The sequence below is a fragment of the Manis javanica genome, chromosome 2 (assembly GCF_040802235.1).
Source record: "Manis javanica isolate MJ-LG chromosome 2, MJ_LKY, whole genome shotgun sequence".
Taxonomy (NCBI): Eukaryota; Metazoa; Chordata; class Mammalia; order Pholidota; family Manidae; genus Manis; species Manis javanica.
The window spans coordinates 176,340,049-176,366,582 of record NC_133157.1 but is presented as its reverse complement, the minus strand read 5'-3'; the positions used below and the strand labels follow the sequence as shown (position 1 = coordinate 176,366,582).

The 26,534-nt window shown below is 34.6% G+C and overlaps 1 protein-coding gene and 1 pseudogene across 8 annotated transcripts in view; one reads left to right on the top strand and one right to left on the bottom strand.

Moving 5' to 3' along the window:
• Positions 1-396: 396 nt before the first annotated feature.
• C2H8orf88 (chromosome 2 C8orf88 homolog) overlaps positions 397-26,534 on the top strand; it is a 31,117-nt gene continuing 4,979 nt past the window's right edge. The window contains exons 1-5 of one of the 8 annotated variants that reach the window (XM_017658835.3): positions 397-703; positions 6,384-6,477; positions 7,980-8,053; positions 8,652-8,684; positions 12,210-12,285. In XM_017658835.3, coding sequence (XP_017514324.1) covers positions 6,405-6,477; positions 7,980-8,053; positions 8,652-8,684; positions 12,210-12,285 — 256 coding nt within the window. In that variant the 5' untranslated portion in view covers positions 397-703; positions 6,384-6,404. Of the gene's footprint in view, positions 704-2,480; positions 2,505-6,383; positions 6,478-7,158; positions 7,459-7,976; positions 8,054-8,651; positions 8,685-12,209; positions 12,286-26,534 lie in introns of those variants that run through there. The other 7 variants (XM_017658833.3, XM_073229808.1, XM_036995810.2 and 4 more) reach the window with 7 other exon arrangements.
• LOC108396110 (large ribosomal subunit protein eL21-like) lies at positions 10,090-10,850 on the bottom strand (annotated as a pseudogene).

The window sequence follows — 26,534 nt, the reverse complement described above, 5'->3', positions numbered from 1 at the left end:
GATGAAGATTGAAAATGAAGGATGCAGAAACGGGATGGGGTCGCTTCAACTAGTTTTATTCCTTTCGGGATGGCAGTCTGGGTGAGAGAAAGTATTCCTGCCCGGTAAACCGTTTTTGAGCGCTAGAACCCCAGCGCGGGAGGAGGCGGCCTCGCCCACAGACGTCGCCTAGAGACCACCGCCCGGCCGGCGGCCCGCCTGCCTCGCGTCCCCCAGTCTCGGGCAAGCAGAGCCGCCAACTGGGGTGCCGAAGGCCGTCCAGGGCGAGCCTGTGAGCACCTCAAAAGGCCGCTCTCCGCCTGCTTCACCACACGCGCGGCTCCAGTTTAACGGTTCTGGCCCCGCGCCCCAGGCCCCGCCCCGGGCCCGCCTCGCGCTCCTCGGAGCCGCTGTTGACCCCGCCCCGCCGCCACCCCGCCGGCTCGAGCGGACACGCGGCGGGAGCCGTTCCCCGACGGTGAGCTGGGCGCTCGCCGCCGCCTTTGGACCGAGCGCCGCGGCGCTACTGCCCCGAAGCCCTCCGGATCTTGAGGTGGTAGGGGGCTGAGAAGACTAGCCGCGTGGAGGGTCTGAACTCGGGCCCCGGGATGTGAGGCGGCGGGGGCGCTCGGACTTGGGGTCGGACTCCGGGAAAATTGAGGAGAGGAAGAGTAGCACAGGGGTGCGTCGGCACAGATCGGTCAGGCTCCCGCAGGGCCGCACGGTGGGTCGTAGAGCGCGCAGGGAGCGAGCCCGTCGAAGGGTGGTGGCCGCGGTGGGGAAACCCGGTGAGGGGCGAGGGGCCGGGCGAGAGCTGCGTTGCTGAGGGGATGGTACAAAAACAAACACAAAAACACCACCCTAAATGTACGTACGGAGCATCCCAAGGTCTGGTGCTGGGTTATGGGATGGTTTTTGTTAGTTTCTCCACCTGGTGACCTGGCATCACCCCTACTAATACTAATAATTTCCTCATGAGCTGTGTTCTTGTTAATATTATCCTGAATGGTAAGCATAGAATTAGGTTACACAGTAAGAATACATTCAAAGCTTTTTTCATTTGGACATTATTATTGTTTTCATTAATAAAATACGTAATTATTAATTACATGAAATGATATTTAACAAGAAAACTTAGGAAAAAAAGAGAACCAAAAATATGTATGGTTAATTCACAGAAGAAAATAAAATGCTTAATATATTTGAAGATTTTCCACACGTGAGGATTGCCATTTAAAAAATTATTAACATATAATATTAGTGTCAGGTGTACCACAAAACGATTCGCTATTTGTATCAAAAATTTTTAATTGCTGGTATTTTAGGCAAAGCTACAGAAAAAGGACATTCCCATCGGTTCCGATAAACACAAGCACTCATTACCTGGACAATTTTATCCCATCTAAATGTTGAAGTTTGCTTGTATTGAAAGATTTTTCAGAGAGAGAAAAAATTTTTTTGCTCTGTTGTAAAGAGAAGGCCTGAAATTGAAAATATGATGGAATGCTCTCTTGGCTTATAACTTTATGCTATTTTAATTTTAATTTTTCCTGAATCTGACTTGTGGGATATAAAATGTCTTTCATCACCTAAGTCATAATTGGTTTATCTTTTACTTGTATTTCTTTTATATTACTTTTATCAGTATGTGTTGTTTACTTACAGGTAGCATTTATTTTCAAAGAACATTAACTTTGTAAAAACACATTTTATAAGCAATGCTCATGCAGAATAGAGTAAGATGTCTGTTACTTACCAAACATGTAAGTTCAAAGATAAGGGCATGAACTTTAGAGTCAAATTCTCATTTCTACCAAGTATTAACTATGTGAACTTTGGCATGTCTCTCATCTTTCTGAGCATCAGGTTTCCTATCTGTAAAGTGACAATGATTTTCTACAATAATTAATGTATGGCTCAAAATTAAATGAGATAACATATGTAAAGTGTTTAACATACAGTAGGACCTCAAAAGGAGTTTTAATTAGAAAAGAATGGTATATGCTGGTTAATATGATTGTGCTCCAGTTGGTAAGTATATGTGCTTATTATCCCATGTACTTTATTTTAGTTAAATTTATAATTTCAGAATTGGTGGGTCCTTAGGATTCATACTTAGTTCACCTAAGATATAGTTAATATTGCTAAATGCAGAATAGCAACTACACTTAGATTTCCTGACTTGCAAACTAATATTCCATTTACACCACTTGGCCTTTTAAGATGACTTACCAAATATGTGTAAACTTGAAAAAAAAAAGCTACTCAGTAGCCATTTCTCAAGTGTGTATTAATATAATGAATTTTTCGAGACAATGGATCAAAATGTTCCTTAAAAAAGATTTATACCACAAAACTGTGCACATTTTAAAAGACAACTTTATGATGGGCCCTCTACTTGTTACCCAGTGTGGTAAGTAAGATTCTGTTGCTTTTGGAAGTGTTGTCCTTTGAACAGTTATTTTCATAACTGACTATAGGTAGTACCTGTAACTTCAAAGGAAACTTTTGGAGCTCTACATTGGGTAAGTGAAGCAGGCATTAGAGTATATAAGATTGAAGTTATTTCATACTGACTTTGTAGTTCGGTTAAGTCTGTATTAATTTTTAACCTAAAGTGAGAATTAGACTTTGGTTTCTAGAGTCCTGTCCTTCAGAAATTATGATACTGTGAATCAGTTTTACAATAATACTTATTTTAAACATTTGCCTTTTCCCTTAATAGTATTGCTTTAGACACAATGCTGTTATATAGCATCCCAGACTTGCTCCCTGTAATGTCAGTGTCTGTATGAAGGCAAAGTTTTTTTTAACATAATAAATAGAGTACTATGTGGCATCATCTTTTCTAATTTTCTTAGCTGATGTGGATTTATATATATGGAGCTCTTCCTATAGTTTTCATACAAATTAAAAGGGTAGGTGGTACTAAAAAATCTTTTATTTTTTATTTACTTGTGTTGCAAAATCATACAGTTCTGTAACTCCCCAACTCTTGAAAATCCCCACGTTGAATACTGTGGATTTGCACTGCTCAGCAACTGGAAAAGACTTTACAGTCTATCAACTCTATTTCAGCTGAGCAATGAAAAACAAGAAAGTGTGTGCCAAAGTACTCTACTGTATTCTGATTCATTAGTTTCATATGGGAAACGGTGGAAAGTTACTGCATACTAGTATTAGGGAGTTAATTAAAATAGCTAGGACAAACATTAAATAACATAATACTAGATTGCTTTTTGGTCCTTATTTAAAATACTTTCTTCCACATAGAAATATTCAATTAATATTTGGTTTTTTTTTTTGCTAGGTATTCTTATAACTTGTTTTAGTTTCCTATTAGAGCAAAGTGATATTGCTAACAGGTACAGAGCATTAGTGTTGTTTAGAAGGTTAATAGCCATGCTGAAATACCAATTAACAGACATGTTAAAAAGCTAGATAGGTGTTAACTTGAAATACTGGCTTATCTCCAATTTTCAGGGAAAAGTAACTATTTTGCATAGTTATCCTTGCTAACTTTGAGAGGTTGTTAATAAATTTATGATTTTAACATTTGAATTATGTTCAAAGGAATTTTAAATAGATGAAAGTGTTTCTTTGGAGTTGAAAAGGCAATTATTAACCCTATATTATACTTAGGGAAACAGTCACTTAAACTAATAATCTGTTTAAGATCATATAGTTGCAATTGTTTCTGGATGAGCAAGGGCAGTGCCAGGTGGAATTTTATTTTTGACTTTGTGTACCTTAAAAATTGTTAGTTATTTTACCAGAAAAACAGGTTTATTCAGGAACAGTAAAGAATTACTGGGGACAAGCAAGCTATGGCAAAACCACAATCATGTCCAGAGAACAAAGGAAAGAAGAGCTCTTTTATAGAAGAAAGGGACAGAGTTAGGGGACTGTTCTAACCAGTAAGTCCATTGAAAGAAACTGGGAGTCCCATGTTGCTTGGCTGCTTATTGGCTGAGTGGTGGGTTGTTGTTGGGGGAGGCAGAAAGTCTACCCTCCTCCTACGGGGTGGCAAAGCAGCCAAAACACTATGAGTTGTAAGGTGTTTGTGCCTTCCTGTGGGGTCCTTAAGTGTCCAAGGGTGGTGGATGTGAGTGTTCCCCCTGCAGGCCTCCTGATGCAATGTCAGTGAGGCTTCTCATTTTCACAACTTGTCTTGATAGGCATCAAAATTTGAAAATTTGTGTCCTATTCAGACATCAGGAGATTTTAATTATATGTAGGAGTTATCTAAATTCTATATCTGTTGAGTAAAACTAATTGTGTTGAAGGTACTGAGTAAGGTCTAGTTTTTTTGGCTTCAACTAATTCAGTCTAATCAAATAGGCATATCATAGGTTTACTGTCATACATTTTAGAAAAATTAATAAAATACAGTAGAGGCCAGTGGGTGAGGGAAGATAAATTTTTATTTTCAATATATTATCATTTTACTGTCAACTATCTTAGGAACATGTCATGTAAACTATTTTATTTAATTTTACTGTTGAGAGACTAGGATATTTTCTAATGAAATAGCAAGATCTTGATCTTGAAGGATGAATAGCAGTTTTGGAGAAGAGCAGCTGGAAGAGTGAGGGACTTCAGACAGAAACCTGCATTTGTAGGTATATGATGAAACAATACCATTTATGAAGTTAACAATTCACTGAACATCCAGTGTGTTCTAGAAGCTGTGCTGATACTGGAGATATACCTGAATGATAGAGCTGTAATTTAATGGCCAGATAATAGGTAATTGCAAAAGCAGTAAGTACCACATTGGAAGAAGGTACAGGAGAGCTTTGTGAACACATATGAGTACTTAAACAGAACTTGGGCAGTTATGCCTGGGCTTGGGATGGAAAGAGGGGTTGGGGCTAGCTTGATTGTAGAGGATTGGCCAGAAGCATGGACATAGCCATAGCCATCACTTCCTGGACTCATGACCTTGGCAAATTACCTAATTTCTCCAAGACTCATTTGTGAAATTAGGATTAAAAATAATAAAGCTAACATTTATTGAATCCTTACTATGTACCGGGTATTGTGCTAATGCTTTATAGCATTATATTAATATACATATATATGTGATAAAGATTATCTTATTTAGTCCTCACATTAAACCTACAAGGTAGAGGCTGTTGTTTTACATAAACAACTAGGTGGTGCAACCAGGATAGGAACCCAGCTGACCTGAGCTGTATTAATAGTACCTAATTTGTAGAGTCCTGAATATTAATCACTTCACCTAGGTAAATGGTTTACTATGCCTGACACACAGAAATTGGCTCCTGTTTCTATTATTTACAATCTAGGAAGTGATAGGGAACTGAAGTTTTTAAAGCAAGTGTGTGGTGAAGAGATCATAGTTTGTAAAGAAAAGAGGCTGTATTCACCCACTTGTTCAGCAAATACTCTGTTGCTCTTTGTGTTTAGTCCAGTTACTTTGTGAGTTTCAGGAGACACAGTGAATGAAAATTTTGTACCTCACTTGAAGAAGAATCTGTTCCTCACTTTGGCCTAGTTTGGAAGACAAATGTAGCTATAGTATAGTAGTGTATGGTACAGTGTGCTCTAAGTGCCATGATGTGGGCATACTCACTGTGTCCCAGAAACATAGGAAGATGAAATACTTAAATCAGACTGGGTGATCAGGGAGATGAATTCAAAACTACTTTTAGTTTATGGATCTAAAAGAGTAGCTGTGAGAGTGACAAAAACAGATTTGAGAGAAATTTTGGAAATAGAATGGACAAGAATTACAGACTGATTATGGTGTGGGGACTCTATTTAGACTCAAATTGAAGGTGTCTTCTAGGGTGGTCTAAGAGAGTGATGTCTTTAAGGAATACAGGAGGAGGAACATCTTTGGAGTCAGGGTAATTTTGTTTTGGATATGTTGAGTTTGAAGTTTCTATGATAAGATATATAAATGGAAATGATCTTTAGGCAATTAGAAAAATAGAACTGACATTTAGAAGAGGTGGATGCTGGATGTATAAACCAGGGCATATTTATCCTATAGATAGATAGTTGCAATCATGAGAATAGATTAGGTTAGCTAAAAGGACCAAATCTGGAAGAATTCCTAAATTTAATTGGAGAAAAGAGGAATCTCAGTTAAGGAAGTTAGAAGAGACAAAGAAATAGGGAACAAAGCAAAAGAAAAGAGTCAGGGAAGTTAAGGGAGGAAAATATTTTAAAGCGGGAATGTTCAGCTATCAGATGCTCTAAAGGGGTCTAAGGTTGTTGCATATGATTTTTAAATACTTCTTTTGTATTTGTGTTTTCCATCTGACCTTAAATACTTATCTTCAAATGAATGTTATTATTTATATATATATTAAAACATGTTGATAACCTTGTACAGAAGATAAAACATGTATTTTTCCCCTCCTAAAATATAGAACGTCAAGGTCTTTGTGATAATGGAAACCAAAAAATTGATTGGTAAACCACTTCAACCAGCAAGACCTGTTCATCATCTGACTTCTAACCCTGGTGAGTAGTGCAGGGTACACATCTTTAAATATTAATTGGCTAATGGCTAATTCATATTTGAAAGGCTTAATAAACAGAGTAATTGTTTATGGTTAATTTTTAAGAATGATGAAAACTAATGATCTATTAGAAGAATTATTTAAAAGTATTACCAAAGAATTCTTAATAGTCCACTAACCAATATTCTACTGGACCAACACAAATAGGAAGAATAGCTCTTCGCCTGAGAACAGTCATGCTGGACAGAGCATTAGCTATTAAAAAATATATACCTAACTGCAAAAAAAAGAGGATTAGTACAAATCAACACTTACAGAATGGGCTGTGATTGAGGTGTGACATATCTTATTTTTCAGGAAATCTAAAAACAAAAACTTCTAAAATTAATTTTTTTGTCACTAAGACTAACCTTTAGACAAATTATTGAAATACTTGGTTTTTAGAATATTAAACTTTTTTATTCTTTTCACTGCCTGTTAGAAAGGGCTTCATTTTTCTAACTTAGGTGATATGTATAGACATAAACTATTTAAATACTCTTTAGTCCATGAGTTCAGTTGACTAACTGGCTATTTAAAAAAGGGGAAAAAATTGAGCTTTTATTGGGTGCAAAGATGGAGCAGCAAAGATAGAAGTGTCACCTCCATTCTTCATTTGTTTTCCATCTTTGATTCCTACAAGGAAAACTATCTCCACTTTGATCATGTTTCCTCTGAAGATGGCTGTGATTTAGGACAAATGAACTTAAAGGATCTTCTGGACCATAGCTTAAAAATGCCAGTGTCATATCCTTCTGGTGCGCTGAAGAAGCAGTCGTACAGGGTCAAGTATCAGATTTTATCCTAAAGGGAAGGATGCAAAGCCATTGGCAGCAGCTTCATTCTGTGACCAGCCTTTTTACAGCATACTCCCTCCCTCATCTGTACAGATTCAGTTTTTCACCAGTCCTTTCCTTCCAGGCTGTTACAGGGGTACATGGAGGTGAGATGGTAGCCTTTAACTCTTAATTATATCCTCTTAAGATCCAAATGAGAGTAGGGGTTTATAGGCAGGAAAGTTTAGTAAATCAGAAATTAATCTTGGCCTTTCTCAGTATACTTCTATGTTCCCTGGCCACTTACATCCCTAAAGAAATAACACTTTTTCAAGACCCAGATTGATTATTTCCTTTTTGGATGCCTCCCTTGATATTCTGAAGCCCACTCTGCTCTCCCCTAGTACCTTCTCTGTACTTTTCATATAACTTTATATTTTTATTATAGTCATTATTTATGCATTTAAAAAATAGACTATGAACTCACTTATCTCTTCACTCTTCACTCTTATATACCCATCTCCTAACACAGTGGCTGACATTTTATAGTATTGAATAAAATGACTATCAGAAAACATTTCAAAACAGTGCCTAGAATATCTTGGATACTTAAAGTTTTTAGGTGATGTTATATCATTTATTGAAGTAATGGGTATTTAAAATAGTTTCTTTTTTTCTTTCCTAGCAGGAGTAGTATTCCCTTTCAACTTTCAAAATGAATATCCATGCAACACCCAATGCTTACAAACTGGAGTTAGCAAAGTAAGTCTTAGAAATTATAAAATTAATCATTACAGATGGGAAAGTAGCATTCGTTAGATGGCCATTGTGTGCCAGGTACTATGCTAAAGTGCTTTGTATGCTCTTTATATAGTTATGACATATTCCAAGAATACATTAAAGAGGATAAAACACTCATTATACCTTTCCCCAGTATTTTCAAATCTAAACATTTTGCTATATTTGTTTTAGAAATTTTAAAGAAAAGACCTTATAGGTAAAAACCCCTGCATATCCCTCCACCCTCCCATTCCTTTCTACCCTTCTAGGTGATAACTAGCCTCAATTTGTTATTGTTTCCATGAATGTATTAGTACTTTTGCTATAACAAATAGGATTGTTTTGCTACAACAAAACAATTTTAGCTATTTTACAATTTTATATAAATAGTATTTTAAAGATTTTTTTCACTTAGGTTTATATTTTAAAATGTCTAATTTTTTGACTAAGTAAAATAGTCACAAAGTTTAAAATTCAAAACATATAAAATGTCATTTAGTGAAAAGTTTCCCTCCAATTTCTATCCCCCAGTCACCTATTTCCTCTGACCAGAAGTAACATTGTACTGTTTCTTACCTAGATACTTCCAGAAATAGATGATGCATGCACAAATGTAAGTATATTCATAAATGGAACACCGGGCAATTATTAAGATGAATAAAACAGTTCTATATGTACTGATACAGAAAATATCTTTGTATACATATAAATATATCACATTTCTTACTCCATTTCCTGTTGATGGACTTGGCACTTGTTTCTATTAATAAAATGCTACAGTAAATGTCCATCTATGTGTTATATTTTATACATATTGAGAGGTTCTCTGCAATATAAAAGTAAGAGTAGAATTGTTATTTGAAAAGGCAATCTTCAACATTATTAAATACTGCCAAATTACTCTCCAGGGAATTTGTGTAAGCAATGTATGAAGACTGGTTTTTCTACATCCTTATCTTGTTACTGTAAGACTTCAAAACATTTTTTCTTGTCTAATTGGGTGAGAAATCATATATTTGTGTTTTAATTCTTAATTCTCTGTTGTGAAGTGGAGCACCTTTTCATATGTTTGATTTGGCCATTGGGTTTTCTCTTTTGTGAATTACCTACCGATTCATTTGTTCATTTTTCTTGTTGTCTTTTTCTTATTTTATAAACTTTTGAAATATATTTTGGATTCTAATTATTGTTCTTACATTCAAGGCATTTTTTTTTCCTGGAAATACAATCTGTGAGAGAATTGTTTTTTTTATGATGACTTGTTCAGAAATTTTAAATCTTAAGGTAGTCATGTTATTACTGTTTTTCTTTATGACTTCATTTTTGTGTCATTGTTTATGAAGTCTTCCCATTCCTAAGATCAAAATATATTTTCCTACATATTCTTCCAAAAGCTTTAAAGTTTTGCTTTCTATTTAGGTGTATAGTTTACATGAAATTGGTTATTTGAATGATAGGAGGTAGAAATCTATTTTTTCCCATGTAGATGACTAATTCTCAAACAATTCATTGAATAATCTATTCTTTACATACCAGTCAATGCCATCTTTATTGTGTAATAAGTTTTCATATAAATAGGGTCTGTTTCTGGACTCTTTATTCTGTTTTATTGATCTGTTTATCTCTATTGCCATACCATGATAATTACTTTTGCTTTATATTAATTTTTTTATGTCGTTGTAATGTTCTGTTTTATTTGTTAGCTAACTAGCATTTCCCCAATTAAGACAATAGTAATTGTAACTTACTGTTACAATATTGTATGTGGTATTGTAACTCTCAAAGGTCTGTAAGCCCATTGACCTTCTAGAAACTTTATGTGTAAAAAAGGAGTATATTAATATTGCAAATATTATAGAGAAAAATCAAATTTATTTCCAAACTGAAAATTTTGTCAGCTGCTTCAATGATAATACAAAAGCTACCAGGACCTATATCAGAACTGCTACATAATATATAATGAAAGATACTTTTTACTAACTTTGTGTATTTTTAAAACCATCTTTATTGAGGTATAATTTACATACAGTAAATGAATCCATTCTGTGAATTTTGTCATATATGTATCCCATGTAATGTAACCAACACCATAATGAAAATACAGAACATTTTCATCTTCCTCAAAAGTGCTGTTATATCCCTTTGCAATCATTCACCTTCCCCACTTCCACTAATCCCTAATGCTCCCTCCTGCTGTAGGCATCCACTGATACCTTTAACTGTAAATTAGTTTTAATTGTTCTAGAATTTCATAGACATTTTTACAGTCCAGAGACATTTATTTTTTTATACCTATCAAGCCATGAATTCATAGAGAATGGGTTCCAGAAGCTCAGGCTGCTTTCCATTTGTTCTCACTAAGTGTGCTTCTCTAGGTGGAACAGGCTGGTGTTTCATTTGAACCCAAGTACCTTTCTCTTTGGCTTCTTTCTTTTTCTGATCATTTTCCTTCACATTCTTCAGGAAGCTTTCTCAGCTCTTAGAGTGCTTAATATGCTCAATAAGAACATTAATTCTCTTTGCAAGAATCTTGCCCTTGTTTGTTTACAACAATGCCTACAGCATGCTGGGTAACATTATAGACTCCTCCAGTGTTGCCATGGTAACATTTGTTACCATGTGGGGCATTCCTTTTTGAACAGTGTCTATTCCCTTGATGTCTAATATCACCTTTCTTATGTATTCACATGTATGTGGCCAAAGGAACAACTCCATGTTTTCTAAAAGGTCTAGAAACCATATAGCAGGTACATCATCTCTTTCCCTTTGTGTTGGTCATTTTGGCAATTTACTGGAAGATGGCAGTTCTGGCCAAAAGGTGCAGTTTAGTTTTGAGTTTGATTTTATGTCTTGTATTTATGTTAACTAGTATTACAAAGATAGTGAAGTATACCCCTGATGAAATTTTCAAGTTTAAGAAACTAATTTTTTAAAAGTACTATATAATTCATATTACAGTTTATTAAATCTAACAGGAAGAACTTTGGAAAACTTACATCTTTACCATTTCCCTATTTTTTTAACCTCTACTTAAAAATAAAAAAATCTGCTACAATTCGATTTTTTCCTCATGACTTATCCTGATGTCTCAGTAGTGTAGAATAACCTCATTATACTGTTCATTGTGTCATAGGATTAGATAATCCTTCCAGACAGAGTTACTTTGGTAAAATTTGCAAATATTCAAGGAATGGGATATAACTTGTTAATATTGTGATGGAGTAGAAATGTTCATTTTTCAGAAATGTTCATTCATTTCAGTTCAAAGAAACCTACCTTAGTAAATTACCATGGTCCAGTGTCTGGCTGACTGACTGCAGACTGATTGCAATGTAAGAGGTGATCATCTCATAGGGATGATACAGACAAAATGTGTGAAACTGATTTATAAAATCAGTTATTTTATATTGAGAAATCTTGCTGTTTTATTCTCTGGGATTGCTTTATGTTTCTATTAGTGTATTATCTGCTCTAGGAAGATTTATGGGAAGTTAAATTATAATCAGAATATTTCTTGGCAGACATGGAATCTGAAGAAGAGGAATTAGTTAAAAAATAGTTCTTTAAAATGTCACCATGTTAGTTTAGCGACTCTCATAATAAAGACAGTCCTTCAGGTAGGACTGGAAACTGAGCTAAGGCCTCCCTCTCCTCAGGATATTCATCTCTGTTAGTGTTTTAGTTTTCTCTTTGCCTAATTGGATCAGGCAGTTTTTTCTTATTTCCCTTATTTCCAAAGTATTGGGTGAAATGGTCCATATGCTTATAAACTGACATCAGGATTTACTTCACATGAGATTAAAAAAATACTCTTGTATTATTGCAGGTTTTTATGAATAAATATCCATTAAAATCAGTTTTAATAACATTGGAGTTACATATCTTTAAGACCATATAATTAATTTTTTGTTTTATGTTTCCTTTTCAAAATTAGAATCATAACAAAAACACTAATAGATGTTTTGAAGGATGTTTTTATTGCTTACTTTAATGAGCATATGTGTAAGGTTGCTTATCCTTTAACCCAAAAATATGTCTTGACTAATCCTTTGTTGAAAAAAATATTTTTGAGTGGTAAAAAAGGAATTAAATAAAATTTTAAACATTAGTTAAAAAGTGTACTTTCTTTTTTAAACAGTGTAAGACAAATGGAATGCAAACCTTTTCTCAAGGTCCTAATGAACAACAGCAACATCAATCTGTAGTTAAAAAAGGTAAATTTTTACCATAATCCCAAATTTCATGAGTCTTAGCATTCATGTAAAGTTAGTATTTGCTTAGATGTAAATCTTACGTACATAAGAAATTTTGGTTGGTTTCTGTCTGTATTAGGCTATAGGTTTGACTTCTCTAAAGGAAAGACCATGATAATAACAATGGCTTAGACAAGGAAGAAGTTTATTTCTGAATCTTCTATATCATGTAAAATTTTGAGCTTGTGTATTCTTTCTGCTCCATGAGGTTGCTGCTGGTCCCAGTGTTACTACTTTGCCATCTTTAACACATGGCTTGTGTCTCACTGCCCAAGAAGAATGCCTTTGCTCCAGCTCTCATGTCTCCTTTTGCCTTTAAAGGAGGAGGGAGGAGGAAGGAAGTTCTTAAAAATATGACCCATAAGTTGCACGTATCACTTCCACTTACTATGTCATTGGCTAGAACTCAGTCATGCTGTATACAGCAGACTGGAAAATGTAATCTTGAGCTGTGCATCCAGTGAATTCTATTAGTAAAGCAGAAGGGAGAAATTGCTCTTGGAGAGAACCAAAATGATGATGATTATTATTATTGAAGCAAAACTCACCATTTAAACTTTTTTAAAATGTACAATTCAGTGACTTTTGGTACAATATTATGTAGCCATTACCAGTGTCTTAATTGTAGAACATTTTTTATCACCTTCAACAAAACTTCATACCTATGAAGCAGTAGTTACTCCTCATTCTGCCCAAACACTAGCAAACTCTAATCTGAAGTTTGTATTTATGGATTTACTTGTTCTGGACATCTCATTTAATGTAATTATACAATATGTGACGTTTCGTGTTTGGCTTTTTTTTTTTTTTTTACTTACCATAAGGTTTTCAAGGTTCATCCATGTGTAGCATGTATCTGTGCTTCATTCCTTTTTATGGCTGAACAATATTCCATTGTATGGCTATACCACATTTCGTTAATCTATTTCTTACTTGATGGACATTGTTTTGGCTGTAATGAACAGTGTTGCTATGAATATTTGTGTACAGATTTTTGTTTGAATACATTTTCATTTCTATTGGATACATACCTAGGAGTAGACTTGCTAGGTCATATGGTAATTCTATGTTTAACTTTTTGAAGAACTGTCAAACTGTTTTCTATAGTGACTATGCCAATTTACATTACCAGTAGCAATGTGTAGGGGTTCCAATTTCTTGACATATCCATGTTGGTATCTTTTTACTATAGCTGTTGTAGTGGTTGTGAAGGAGTTTCTCATTGTGATTTTGATTTGTATTTCTCTAGTGACTAATGATTTTGAGTGTCTTTTCGTGTGCTTCTTGACCATTTGTATTTCTTCTTTGGAGAAAGGTCTCTTCAAATCCTTTGACCATATTTTAAATGGGTTGTTTTCCTTTTGTTGTTTAGTTGTAGGTGTCATGGACACTAGACCCTCAACTATGCTCTCTCTCCCACTTTCTTTCACCTCCTTCTCTTCACACATATATTAGATGTTAGGTATATATATTTGATAACCATCCTTATATAAAACTCCTTTATCAGATCTGTAATTTGCATATACTTTTTCCTACACTGGAGTTTGTCTGAGCTCTTAATAGTGTAGTGTACTTATATGTACAATTCAAAAATTTTTTTGGTGAAGTCTAATTTTTCTTTTTTCTTTTGTTGTCTGCATTTGATGTCATACTAAGAAATCACTGCTAAATCTCAGGTCATGAAGATTTACTTACCCCTATGAGTTTTATAGTTCCACTTCTTAAATTGAGGTATTTGATCTGTTTTGAGTTAATTTTTATATATGGTGTAAGGTATAAAGCCAAATTTTTTGTGTTGGATATCCAGTTGTCTCATCACCATTTGTGACAGAGACTATTTTTTCTCTATTAAATGATTTTAGCACCTTTGTTGATCATTTGACCATAGGTTTATTCCTGAACTCTCAATTATATCCCCTTGATCTATATTTCTATCTTTATACCAGTACCACATCATTGAAAGTGTTGTTGGAATTTTGATAGGGATGACATTAAATTTATAGGTCATGTTGGGTGATTATTGCCATCTTAACAGTATCAAAATCTTCCAATTCATGAACATGGAATATATTTCCATTTATTTAGGTTTTTAAAATTTCTTTCAGCAGGGTCTTATAGTTTTCAGTGTTTAAGTCTTATACATCTTTGGTTGAATTTATTCCTAATTATCCTTCCTATGCTAATGGAATCATTTCCTCAGCTTCCTTTTGGATTATTCATTGGTAGTGTAAAGTTTGTGTGGGGGCATTACTATAAGCTTACAGAAAGTAAAAGGAATATAAGAAAATACTATGAACAATTAATTGCTTGCTAATAAATTAGATAATATAGATAAATAATAGAAAAATTACTAAAAACACAGAAATTGTCAAAACTTACTCAGTTAAGAAATAGAAAATCTAAATAAACCTATAACAAGGTAGGAGATTGAATTTGTAATAAAACATTTCAAAATTAAGAAAAGTTCATTCCTTAATGGCTTCAGTGGTGAATTCTACCAAACATTTAAGGAATTAACACAAATTCTTCCTTCTCAAGCTCTTCCAAAAAACTGAACAGGGACCATGTCTCAACTATTCTGTGAGGCCAATATTACTCTGATACCAAAGCCAGACAAAGATATCACACAAAAATAAACTACAGACCAATATCTCTTAGAATATAGATACAAAAGTCCTCAATAAAATACTAGCAAACACATCCAGCAGCACAGTAAAAAAATGTGGGCCGTGTGGTATTATTCCCAGAAATACAAGGGCAGTTGAACATATCAAAAGAAATCAGTATAATATACCATATTAACATAGTGTAGAGACAAAAAAATATACCATCATCTCAGCTGCTGAAGAAAAAGCAGTTGAAAAATCCAAAACCCTTTCTTGATAAAAACACTCCAAGCAAAGTACAGAAGGGAATTTCCTCAACATGATAAAGGTGTATGTGAAAAACTTACAGCTATTATATTCAGTGGTGAAAGACTGAAAACTTTCTTCCCTAAGGTCTAGAGCAAGTCAAGATTGCCCACTTTCACTTTTATTCAATATTATACTAAAAGCTGTAACCAGAGCAAATTGTCAAGAAAAAGAAATAAAAGACATTCAAATTGGAAAGGATGCAGTTATTTCTAACAGATGATGTAGACTTATACATAGAAGCTCTTTTTCAGAGACTGCATAAAAAACTATTAGGGCTAATAAATGAATTCAAAGTTGAAGGATACAAAATCATCGTCATTCATAATTTGAGTTTCTTTTTTTTTTTATTAGTCTTTGTCAGTTTTGATCTTCTCAAATAACTAACTTTTGGTCTTGTTGATTTTTGTTTTTCTATCTCTATTTCATTTTTCTCCTTATTGATCTTTATTATTTCCTTAATTCTACTAACTTTTGATTTATTCTTTTTCCAGTTCTTTAATGTTAGGTATTGATTTGAGCTATTTTTTAAAAAATTTTATAGCTTGACTTTTTTCTTATTGAGGTATCATTAATATACAATCTTATAAAGGTTTCACATGAACAACACTGTGGTTATTACATTCACCCATGTTATCAAGTCCCCCCTCCCACGCCATTGCAGTCATTGTTCATCAGCATAGTAAGATTCTATAGAGTCACCACTTGTCTTCTCTATGCTATACTGCCTCCCCTTGACTGCCCTGCATTGTGTATGCTAATCATAATGCCCCTTAATCCCTTTCTCCCTCCCTTCCACCCACTCTTCCCACCCTCTTCCCTTTTAGTAACCACTAGTTCCTTCTTGGAGTCTGTGAGTCTGCTGCTGTTTTGTTTCTTCAGTTTTGCTTTCTTGTTATACTCCACAAATGAGTGCAATCCTTTGGTACTTGTCTTTCTCCACCTGGCTATTTCACTGAACATAATATCCACTAATTCCATCCATGTTGTTGCAAATGGTAGTTACTGTTTCCTTCCTATGGCTGAATTAATACTCTATTGTATATTTGTACCACATCTTTATCCATTCATCTACTATTGGACACTTAGGTTGCTTCCATATCTTGGCTATTATAAATAGTCCTGTGATAACGACAGGGGTGCATTTGTCTTTTTGATTCTGGGATCTTGTTTTCTTCAGGTAAATTCTTAGGAGTGGAATTCCTATGTGAAATAATATTTCTGTTTTTAGTTTTTTGAGGAACCTCTATATTGCTTTCCATAGTGGCTGCACCAGTTTACATTCCCACCAACAGTGTAGGAAGGTTGCACTTTCTCTGTATCCCTGCTAGCATTTGTTGTTTCTTGTCTTTTGGATGTTGACCATCCTAACTGGTCATTGTGGTTTTAATTTCCATTTCCCTGATAATTAGTGATGTGGAACATCTTTTCATGTGCCTGTTGGCCATCTGAATTTCTTCTTTGGAGAAGTGTCTGTTCATATCCTCTGCTCATTTTTTAATGGGGTTATTTGCTTTTTGAGTATTCAGATGTGTTAGTTCTTTATATATTTTGTATGTTAATCCTCACTTTAGGCAGGATGGCCATTTTGACAATATTAATTTGTCATATCCATGAGGATGGGATGCATTTCTATTGGTGTCTTCTTTAATTTCTCTTATGAATGCCTGTAGTTTTCAGAGTATAGGTCTTTCACCTCTTTGGTTAGGTTTATTCCTAGGTATTTTATTTTTTTTGAAGCAATTGTAAATGGAGTTGTTTTCCTGATTTCTCTTTCTACTAGTTCATCATTAGTATATAGGAATGCCACAGATTTCTGTGTATTCATTTTGTATCCTGCAAGTTTGCTGAATTCAGTTAGCAACCATTTTGCTATTTGTCTTATATGTCATATCTTTTTTCTTCTATAATTTCTGCATTAATGACTTCTTTTTTATTAGATTTTTTTCCAGTGTACTGTTTTTATTTCCTTTTTCCTTCCCTTACTATAGGATTTTTAGTTATTTCCTAATGGTTGCACTGGCGAATTGTCTAGTGCTTGCACTAGATCATTTATAACAATCTAGTTTGAATTAATATGAGCTAGGTTTCAACATTATATAAAACTTTATTCCTATATAGCTCCACCCCGCCTTTATATAGTTATTGTCACAGATTCCATCTTTATACATTTTGTAATATATCAACCTAGATTTATAATAATGCATTTTTGTGTATTTGGCTTTTAAATCATACAGGAAAAAAAGAGTTACATTAAAAAATTCATTGGTATTAACTTTTATATTTACTTATGTAGTTAGGTTTACTGGTGTTCTTATGTCTGAATTACAATGACTGTGTACTCTTCTTCCATTTTAACCTGAAGGATTCTCTTTAGCATTTCTTGTATGACAGGTTTATAAGCAGTGAACTCTGTTTTTGTTTATTTAATGTCTCAATTTCTTTGTTGTTTTGAAGGTTGTTTTGCTGGATAGATATTTCTTTGTTGACAATTTTTTGCTTTCAGTACTTTGTCATCCCACTTCCTTCTGGCTTCCATGGTTCCTGGTGAGAGATGCTTTTATTTAGTTGAGGATCTGTTGTAAGTGACAAATTCTACTCTTGTCTTTCTGTGGTTTGCTTATAATGCATTTTAGTGTGAAGTTCCTTGGGTATGATCTATTTGTAATGCATTGAGTTTCTTGGATGTGTCAGTGCATGTATGTCATCAGATTTGGGAAATTTTGCCAGTATTTCTTCAAATAATCTTTCTTCCTTCCCTCTCTTTCCTCTCTCCCTGGGGCTCCCATTACCTGTTGGTTAGTATTTTTGTTGTAGTCCCACGAATATCTTAGGCTCTATTCATTTTTCTTCATTCTTTTTTATTTCTGTTTCTCAGACTGGTTAGCATCAATGGACTTATTTTCAGTTGTTGATTCTTTCTTCTGCCTGCTCATATCTGCTATTGAATACCTCTAGTGAATTTTTCTCTTAAGTTATATTTTTCTTCTCCAGAATTTAATTCCTTTTTATATTTCTTTTTTTATATTTTCTATTTTGTGAGACTCTGTTCTTATGGTTTCCTTTAGTCATTCGAGCATATTTAAAATAGTTTATTTAAAGTCTTTCTCTAGTTAAGTCCAACATCTCTGCTTCCTCAAGGAAGTTTCTATTAATTGCTTTCTTTCCTGTGTATCGGCCATACATTCTTCATTCTTGGCATGCCTTGTATTTTTGGTTGTTTTGAAAATTGGATTATTTTGAGTGTATAATGTTAGCTCTGGAAGTCAGATTTCTCCCTTCCTGGGGTTGTCGTTGCTACTTGTTATCATTACTATTGATTGTCTAGTGACTTTTCTGAATTAATATTGCAAAGTCTGTATATGTCATATGTGGCCACTCAGGGCTCTGTTGTGATATCTTCATGGTGAGCTAATGATTTGGCAGAGATTTCTTTCAAAGCCTAGAACCAAAAACCAAACCAAAACAAAACAAAAAACCTCTCCCAGTCTTTGCATATGGCCTGTGTGTACGTGGAGCAGGCCTCCTTCAGTACTCAGTTGGGTAGTTTCCAGCTCTGCCTTTGCCTTCACTTCTTGCTTGTGAGGAATCTGAAGGACAGCCAGAAGTGAGAGCTTAGGCCTTCCTTCTCAGGTCTTTCTGTGAGCATGAGCTAGCCATTACCATACGTGTGGTCTGCTAGAGTTGTAGGAACATCAGAGTCTTTCACTGCCTTTTATTCTCCAAAGTATCTCTTTCCCTAGCCTTTCTTCCCAAGCTTTTTAGTTTGCCTGTAGTTTGCTCCAGTTGTTATCCCTTGTCCCAGGTAGAGTTCCCTATAAAAGTTTTGGTATAAATTATAATTTAAATATATATTATAAATCCCTATTAATGGATTTGTATAGCAGCCTCAGCCCTGGGAGAGTTCTTAGTTGAAATATAGGCAAATACTTTGAAATGATTCTTCAGGAAACCCCCAGAGAGGTCAAAACAAACGCAATTCTTTGAAAATATAGTCTGTACTGCTCTTTCCAGTACTAGGAACATATATAATAGGTTAAATTGAATAAGAGCTGTTTTTAAGGCATCAACTGAGCTGTATTAGGATTGATACTCCCACGCACATTAAAATGCTATAGAACTCTTTCCCAAATTTAGCTGTTTTTCCTTCACTAAGCATTACCCTAGTTTTTGTAAGCTTTTGATTAGATTCCAAATTCAAAAAGAGTTGCTTCTAGAAATTTTTGAGAGTTTTTTTTTTTATTGGAGAGATTGATTTCAAGAATCCCTTGCTTAGCCATTTTCACTGACATCACTCCTTTCTGTTTCTTGATCCCTGTGTTTTCTTCTTTCTTGGTTTGTCTCCTCATTTTGCTCAAGTGCATTGTCCAGAAGCTTCATAAAAAAGGGTATTGAGTTGGTGAATTCTTTGAATTTGTGTATTTGAAAATGTACTACCTACACACTTGATTAATAGTTTGGTTAGATGGAAAATTCCAGGTTGATAATGAACCTCAAAAATGTTATGCTAAGCAAAGAAGCTAGGCACAAAAGATCTGATACTGTGTGATTTCATTTATATAAAAAATCTAGGCAAAGCAAATCTATAGAAACATGAAGTGAAGTAACTATTAAGATGGGATTGAGAATGGAAAGTGACTAAATGGAAATGAGGTATCTGATGGTTAGTTGATGTACATATTCTAAAAACAGATTGTAGTGACGCACAACTCTGTAAATACTCTAAAAAACATTCAGTTGTACACTCAAATGAGTGAATTTTCTGGAATGTAAATTATACCTCAGTAAAACCATGGTAGAGGAAGAAAAGGAGAATTAGCAGAACTCTGCTTGGTAGGGTCAAAATCTGCCAAATGAAACTTTCCTGAGACAAGGAGTGAATCGCACACCTCAGGAACCTGCGCTTTTGGAACTCATATTCATATAGAACTAAGTTGGCTTTCGAGTGTATTGATTAAATATATAATTTTATATTCAAAATAAATTCCAGGTTGAAAATGAAAATTACTTTCATTCTGAATTTTTAAGGCATTTTCATCCATTTTCTAACAGTTTGTATTAATTGGCTTTTAATTCTATGAAGTCCAGTGAGAATATTCTGATCAATTCTTTAGATGGCCTTATTTCCTTTTTTTGTTTTGCTTTTTTGCTGTTATTGTTGCTCTGGAAGTATTTTGGATTATTTATCTTTGGTTTTCTGAAATTTCCTAAAGTGCTTTTCTTTAGCCTTTTTTTTTCTTCCTCAGTAGTTTTTCTTTCCTGGCCCATCGGTGAACTTCTTCAATCTCAAGACTTGGTTTCTCCCAGTGTTGGAATTTTGTGGATATTTCTTTCATAATTTTTTTCATCTCCATTTCCTCTGTTCTCTTTCTTAAACTCCTATTATAGTCAGATATTAGTGATATTAGCACACTTGGATTGATTCTCTAATTTTCTTATATTTTCTGTCTTCTCATCTTTTGGTTTTACTTTCTAGTAGTTTTCCTCAATTTCTTCTTTTTGGTAGTACAGTACAGAGAACAACTTGGAATTGAGTATTATCCATTAATTATTTTAATATCTGCTAGTTATTCCCATCCTCCAGCACATTTCCCAAAGTTAATCAATCTCTTTTCAAACTACTGCTTCTGTGTTGGGTCTCAGAGGAATGGACACAGCACACCGGTCCTCCACCAGCCGAGACTTAGCCTCCTGCAGCCCTTCAGCTCTCTCTGGCACTTCAGCTCTGTTGATTTTTAAAGCCCCATGCAATGGGGACTCACCTTTCTGGAGCAGATCCCCAGGTCTGGTGTGCCGGGTTCCCAAGCATTTTTCTCCCCACTCTGTTTCTCACTCTCCTTCTGTGGGTTCATATGGAGTAAGGGCTTGGATCCAAATTGATTGTGGCTGTTTCTGAATGTGGTCTTCTTTCTCATTAGGCATAGGTCTGTTCTGCTGGTCTTCAGGGTTAGTTGTACTAGGTATAGTTGCTTCCTCAGTGTTTACATGGGAGGAGCTTTTCACAATGACCCTGATTCTGCAGTCCTCCCAGAATCCTATTCAACTTGTGAATTACTTTGAAGCATATTATTTAATATTTTTGAGTAGTGAATTATTTTGAAGTGTGTCAACTTCCAGGATATTAGAAGTTTGTCAGGATACCTTATCTAAATAAAGTCTGAAATAGTAAGAGTATTATTTGTCAACAACAAAACTAAATTAAGAAATCTAAAATATTGTGTTGTTGAGAGACAGTACAGTCTGTATGATTCCAAGCCTCTTAGATTTACTTTTATTAAAACGTTTTTAGCATTTTTAGAATTTTTAAATTTAAGTATAATTTTTATTTTAAATTTTTGAGTATAGTTAACATACAATATTATATGGTTTCAGGTGCAAAACAATGATTCAGTGTTTATGTACATTACAAAATGCTCATTACAATAAGTGTAGTTTCCATCTGTCATCATACAAAATTATTACCTTATTGATATATTACCTATGGCTATACTTTTTCATCCCAATAACTTATTTTATAACTGGAAATTTGTAACTCTTAATTCCCTTCAACTATCTTGCCCATCTCCTTACTTCCCTCTGCTCTGACAACCACCAGTTTATTTTCTGTATTTATGAGTCTGTCTTTTTTTTTTTAATTCCACACATAAGTAAAATGTGGTATTTGTCTTTCTGTCTGACTTACTACACCTAGCATAATGCCTTCTAATTCTATCCATATTGCAAATGACAACATTTCATTCTTATTTTTATGGCTAATTAATGTTCCATTTGTGTGTGTGTATGTATATACATACCACATTCCTTATCCATTCATCTGTTATGGACACTTAGGTTTCTTCCACATCTTAGCTATTGTAAATGATGCTACAATAAACATGGAGTGCACATATCTTTTCAAATTAGTGTTTTCATTTCTGTAGGTAAATACCCATAAGTAGAATCACAGAATTATATGGTAGTTCTATTTTTAATTTTTTGAGGAAATGCCATACTGTTTTACATAGTGGCTGTGTCAATTTACTGTTTTCCATAATACCATGCACCAACAGTACCTGAGGGTTCTCTTTTCTCCACATCCTCACCAACACTTGTTATTTCTTAACTTTTTGATACTGGCCAGACTGGTGTGAGGATATTGTGGCTTTGATTTGCATTCCCCTGATGATTAATGAAATATTTTCATGTGCTATTGCCATCTGTGTGCTCTCTTTGGAAAAATGTCTACTCATGTCCTCTACCCATCTTTAAATCAGATTATTTTTTGGTATTGCGTTGTATGAGTTCTTTATATATTTCAGATGTTAACCTTTTATTGGATATATCACTCAAAATATTTCCTCCAACTCAGGAGGTTTCTTTTGTTTTATTCATGGCTTCCTTCATTGTAATTTTTATCCTGTTTAATCCCCCTTTTCTTTCTTTCTTTCTTTTTTTTTTTTTTACTTCTGTACTCTCTATTCTATTCCACTGACATAAGTGTCTTTATGCCAATACCATACTGGTTTGACTGCTACACCTTTGTAGTATAGTTTGAAATCAGATTGTGATAACTCCAGCTTTGTTATTAGAATTGGCTATTTGGGTATTTTGTGTTTCCATACATATTTTAGGATTATATGTTCTTTCTCCACAGCCTCGCCAACATTTGTTGTTGTTTGTCTTTTGGATGGCAGCTATCCTTACTGGTGTGAGGTGATACCTCATTGTAGTTTTAATTTGCATTTCTCTGATAATTAGCGATGTGGAGCATCTTTTCATGTGTCTCTTGGCCATCTGTATTTCTTTTTTGGAGAACTGTCTGTTCAGTTCCTCTGCCCATTTTTTAATTGGGTTATTTGTTTTTTGTTTGTTGAGGCGTGTGAGCTCTTTATATATTCTGGACGTCAAGCCTTTATCAGATCTGTCATTTTCAAATATATTCTCCCATACTGTAGGGTTCCTTTTTGTTCTATTGATGGTGTCTTTCGCTGTACAGAAGCTTTTCAGCTTAATGTAGTCCCACTTGCTCATTTTTGCTGTTGTTTTCCTTGCCCGGGGAGATATGTTCAAGAAGAGATCACTCATGTTTATGTCTAAGAGGTTTTTGCCTATGTTTTTTTCCAAGAGTTTAATGGTTTCGTGACTTACATTCAGGTCTTTGATCCATTTTGAGTTTACCTTTGTATATGGGGTTAGACAATGGTCCAGTTTCATTCTCCTACATGTAGCTGTCCAGTTTTGCCAGCACCATCTGTTGAAGAGACTGTCATTTTGCCATTGTATGTCCATGGCTCCTTTATCAAATATTAATTGACCATATATGTTTGGGTTAATTTCTGGGGTCTCTAATCTGTTCCACTGGTCTGTGGCTCTGTTCTTGTGCCAGTACCAAATTGTCTTGATTACTATGGCTTTGTAGTAGAGCTTGAAGTTGGGGAGTGAGATCCCCCCTACTTTATTCTTCTTTTTCAGGATTGCTTTGGCTATTCGGGGTCTTTGGTGTTTCCATATGAATTTTTGAATTATTTGTTCCAATTCATTGAAGAATGTTGCTGGTAATTTGAGAGGGATTGCATCAAATTTGTATATTGCTTTCGGCAGGATGGCCATTTTGACGATATTAATTCTTCCTAGCCATGAGCATGGGATGAGTTTCCATTTATTAGTGTCCCCTTTAATTTCTCTTAAGAGTGACTTGTAGTTTTCAGAGTATAAGTCTTTGACTTCCTTGGTTAGGTTTATTCCTAGGTATTTTATTCTTTTTGATGCAATGGTGAATGGAATTGTTTTCCTGATTTCTCTTTCTATTGATTCGTTGTTAGTGTATAGGAAAGCTACAGATTTCTGTGTGTTGATTTTGTATCCTGCAACTTTGCTGTATTCCGATATCAGTTCTAGTAGTTTTGGAGTGGAGTCTTTAGGGTTTTTTATGTACAGTATCATATCATCTGCAAATAGTGACAGTTTAACTTCTTCTTTACCAATCTGGATTCCTTGTATTTCTTTGTTTTGGCTGATTGCCGTGGCTAGGACCTCCAGTACTATGTTAAATAACAGTGGGGAGAGTGGGCATCCCTGTCTGGTTCCCGATCTCAGTGGAAATGCTTTCAGCTTCTCGCTGTTCAGTATAATGCTGGCTGTGGGTTTATCATATATGGCCTTTATTATGTTGAGGTACTTGCCCTCTATTCCCATTTTGCTGAGAGTTTTTATCATGAATGGATGTTGAATTTTGTCAAATGCTTTTTCAGCATCTATGGAGATGATCATGTGGTTTTTGTCTTTCTTTTTGTGATGTGGTGGATGATGTTGATGGATTTTCGAATGTTGTACCATCCTTGCATCCCTGGGATGAACCCCACTTGGTCATGGTGTATGATCCTTTTGATATACTGTTGAATTCTGTTTGCTAATATTTTATTGAGTATTTTTGCATCTACGTTCATCAGGGATATTGGTCTGTAATTTTCTTTTTTGGTGGGGTCTTTGCCTGGTTTTGGTATTAGGGTGATGTTGGCTTCATAGAATTTTGGGAGTATTCCCTCTTCTTCTATTTTGTGGAACACTTTAAGGAGAATGGGTATTATGTCTTCTCTGTGTGTCTGATAAAATTCCGAGGTAAATCCGTCCGGCCCCGGGGTTTTGTTCTTGGGTAGTTTTTTGATTACTGTTTCAATTTCTTTGCTTGTATTTGTTTTGTTTAACTTTTGTGTTTCTTCCTTGGTCAGTCTTGGGAGGTTGTATTTTTCTAGGAAGTTGTCCATTTCTTCTAGGTTTTCCAGCTTGTTGGCATATAGGTTTTCATAGTAGTCTTTAATAATTCTTTGTATTTCTGTGGAGTCTGTCGTGATTTTTCCATTCTCATTTCTGATTATGTTGATTTGTGTTGACTCTCTTTTTCTCTTAATAAGTTGGGCTAGAGGCTTATCTATTTTGTTTATTTTCTCAAAGAACCAGCTCTTGGTTTCGTTGATTTTTGCTATTGTTTTATTCTTCTCAATTTTGTTTATTTCTTCTCTGATCTTTATTATGTCCCTCCTTCTGCTGACTTTAGGCCTCATTTGTTCTTCTTTTTCCAGTTTTAATAATTGTGATGTTAGACTATTCATTTGGGATTGTTCTTCCTTCTTCAAGTGTGCCTGGATATCCCACAGAAGTTGGGGCTTAGTGTTGTTGTTGTCATTTGTTTCTATATATTCCTTGATCTCTATTTTGATTTGTTCATTGATCCATTGATTATTTAGTAGCATGTTGTTAAGCCTCCATGTGTTTGTGAGCCTGTTTGGTTGGTAGAATTTCAATATTGTGGAATTTACTGAGGCTCTTTTTGTGAGCTAGTATGTGGTCTATTCTGGAGAATGTTCCATGTGCACTTGAGAAGAATGTATATCCTGTTGCTTTTGGATGTAAAGTTGTCTATTAGGTCCATCTGTTCTAGTGTGTTGTTCATGCCTGTGTGTCTTTACTTATTTTCAAAAGCTTTAGTTCTGTAAAAAATACTATTGTTATTTTTTTAGGCATTTCTTTGGGCAATGTGTGGATTTGCTTTGGGCAAATGGACCTTTTAACACTATTCTAATTCATGACCATGGTATATCTTTCATTTGTGTCTTCAATGAAATTCTTTCATCAATGTCTCAGAGTTTTCAGAATACAGGTCTTTCACTTTCTTGGTTAAATTTATTTCTAAGTATTTTATTTTTCTTAATTAATTGTAAATGGGATTGCTTTCTTAATTTCTTTCTACTAGTTCATTATTAGTATATAGAAGATTTCTATATATTGCTTTTGTATCCTCCAACTTTACTGAATTCATTTATTAATGCTAATAATTTTTTGGTGTAGTCTTTAGGGCTTGCTTTATATAGTATGTCATATGCAAATAGTCACAGTTTTACTTCTTTACGTATTTGGATTACTTGTATTCTTGTCTGATTAATGTGACTAGGACTTTCAGTACTATGTTTATTAAAATGGCAAGAGTGAACATCTTTGTTCTGATCTTAGAGGGAAAACTTTCACCTGTTTACCACTGAGTCTGGTGTTAGCTGCAAGCTTGTCATATATGGCCTTTATTATGTTGAGGTATATTCCCTCTTTACCCAATTTGTTGAGGTTATGAATGGGTGAATTTCGTCAAATGCTATTTCTGCATCTATTGTGCTGACCATATGATTTTTTATCCTTCATTTTGTTTATGTGGTATGTCACATTGATTTGCAGATAATGGACCATCCTTGCATCCCTGGAATAAATTCTACTCAAACAATTCAATGTATTGTTGAATTCAGGTTGCTGATATTTTGTTGAGGATTTTTG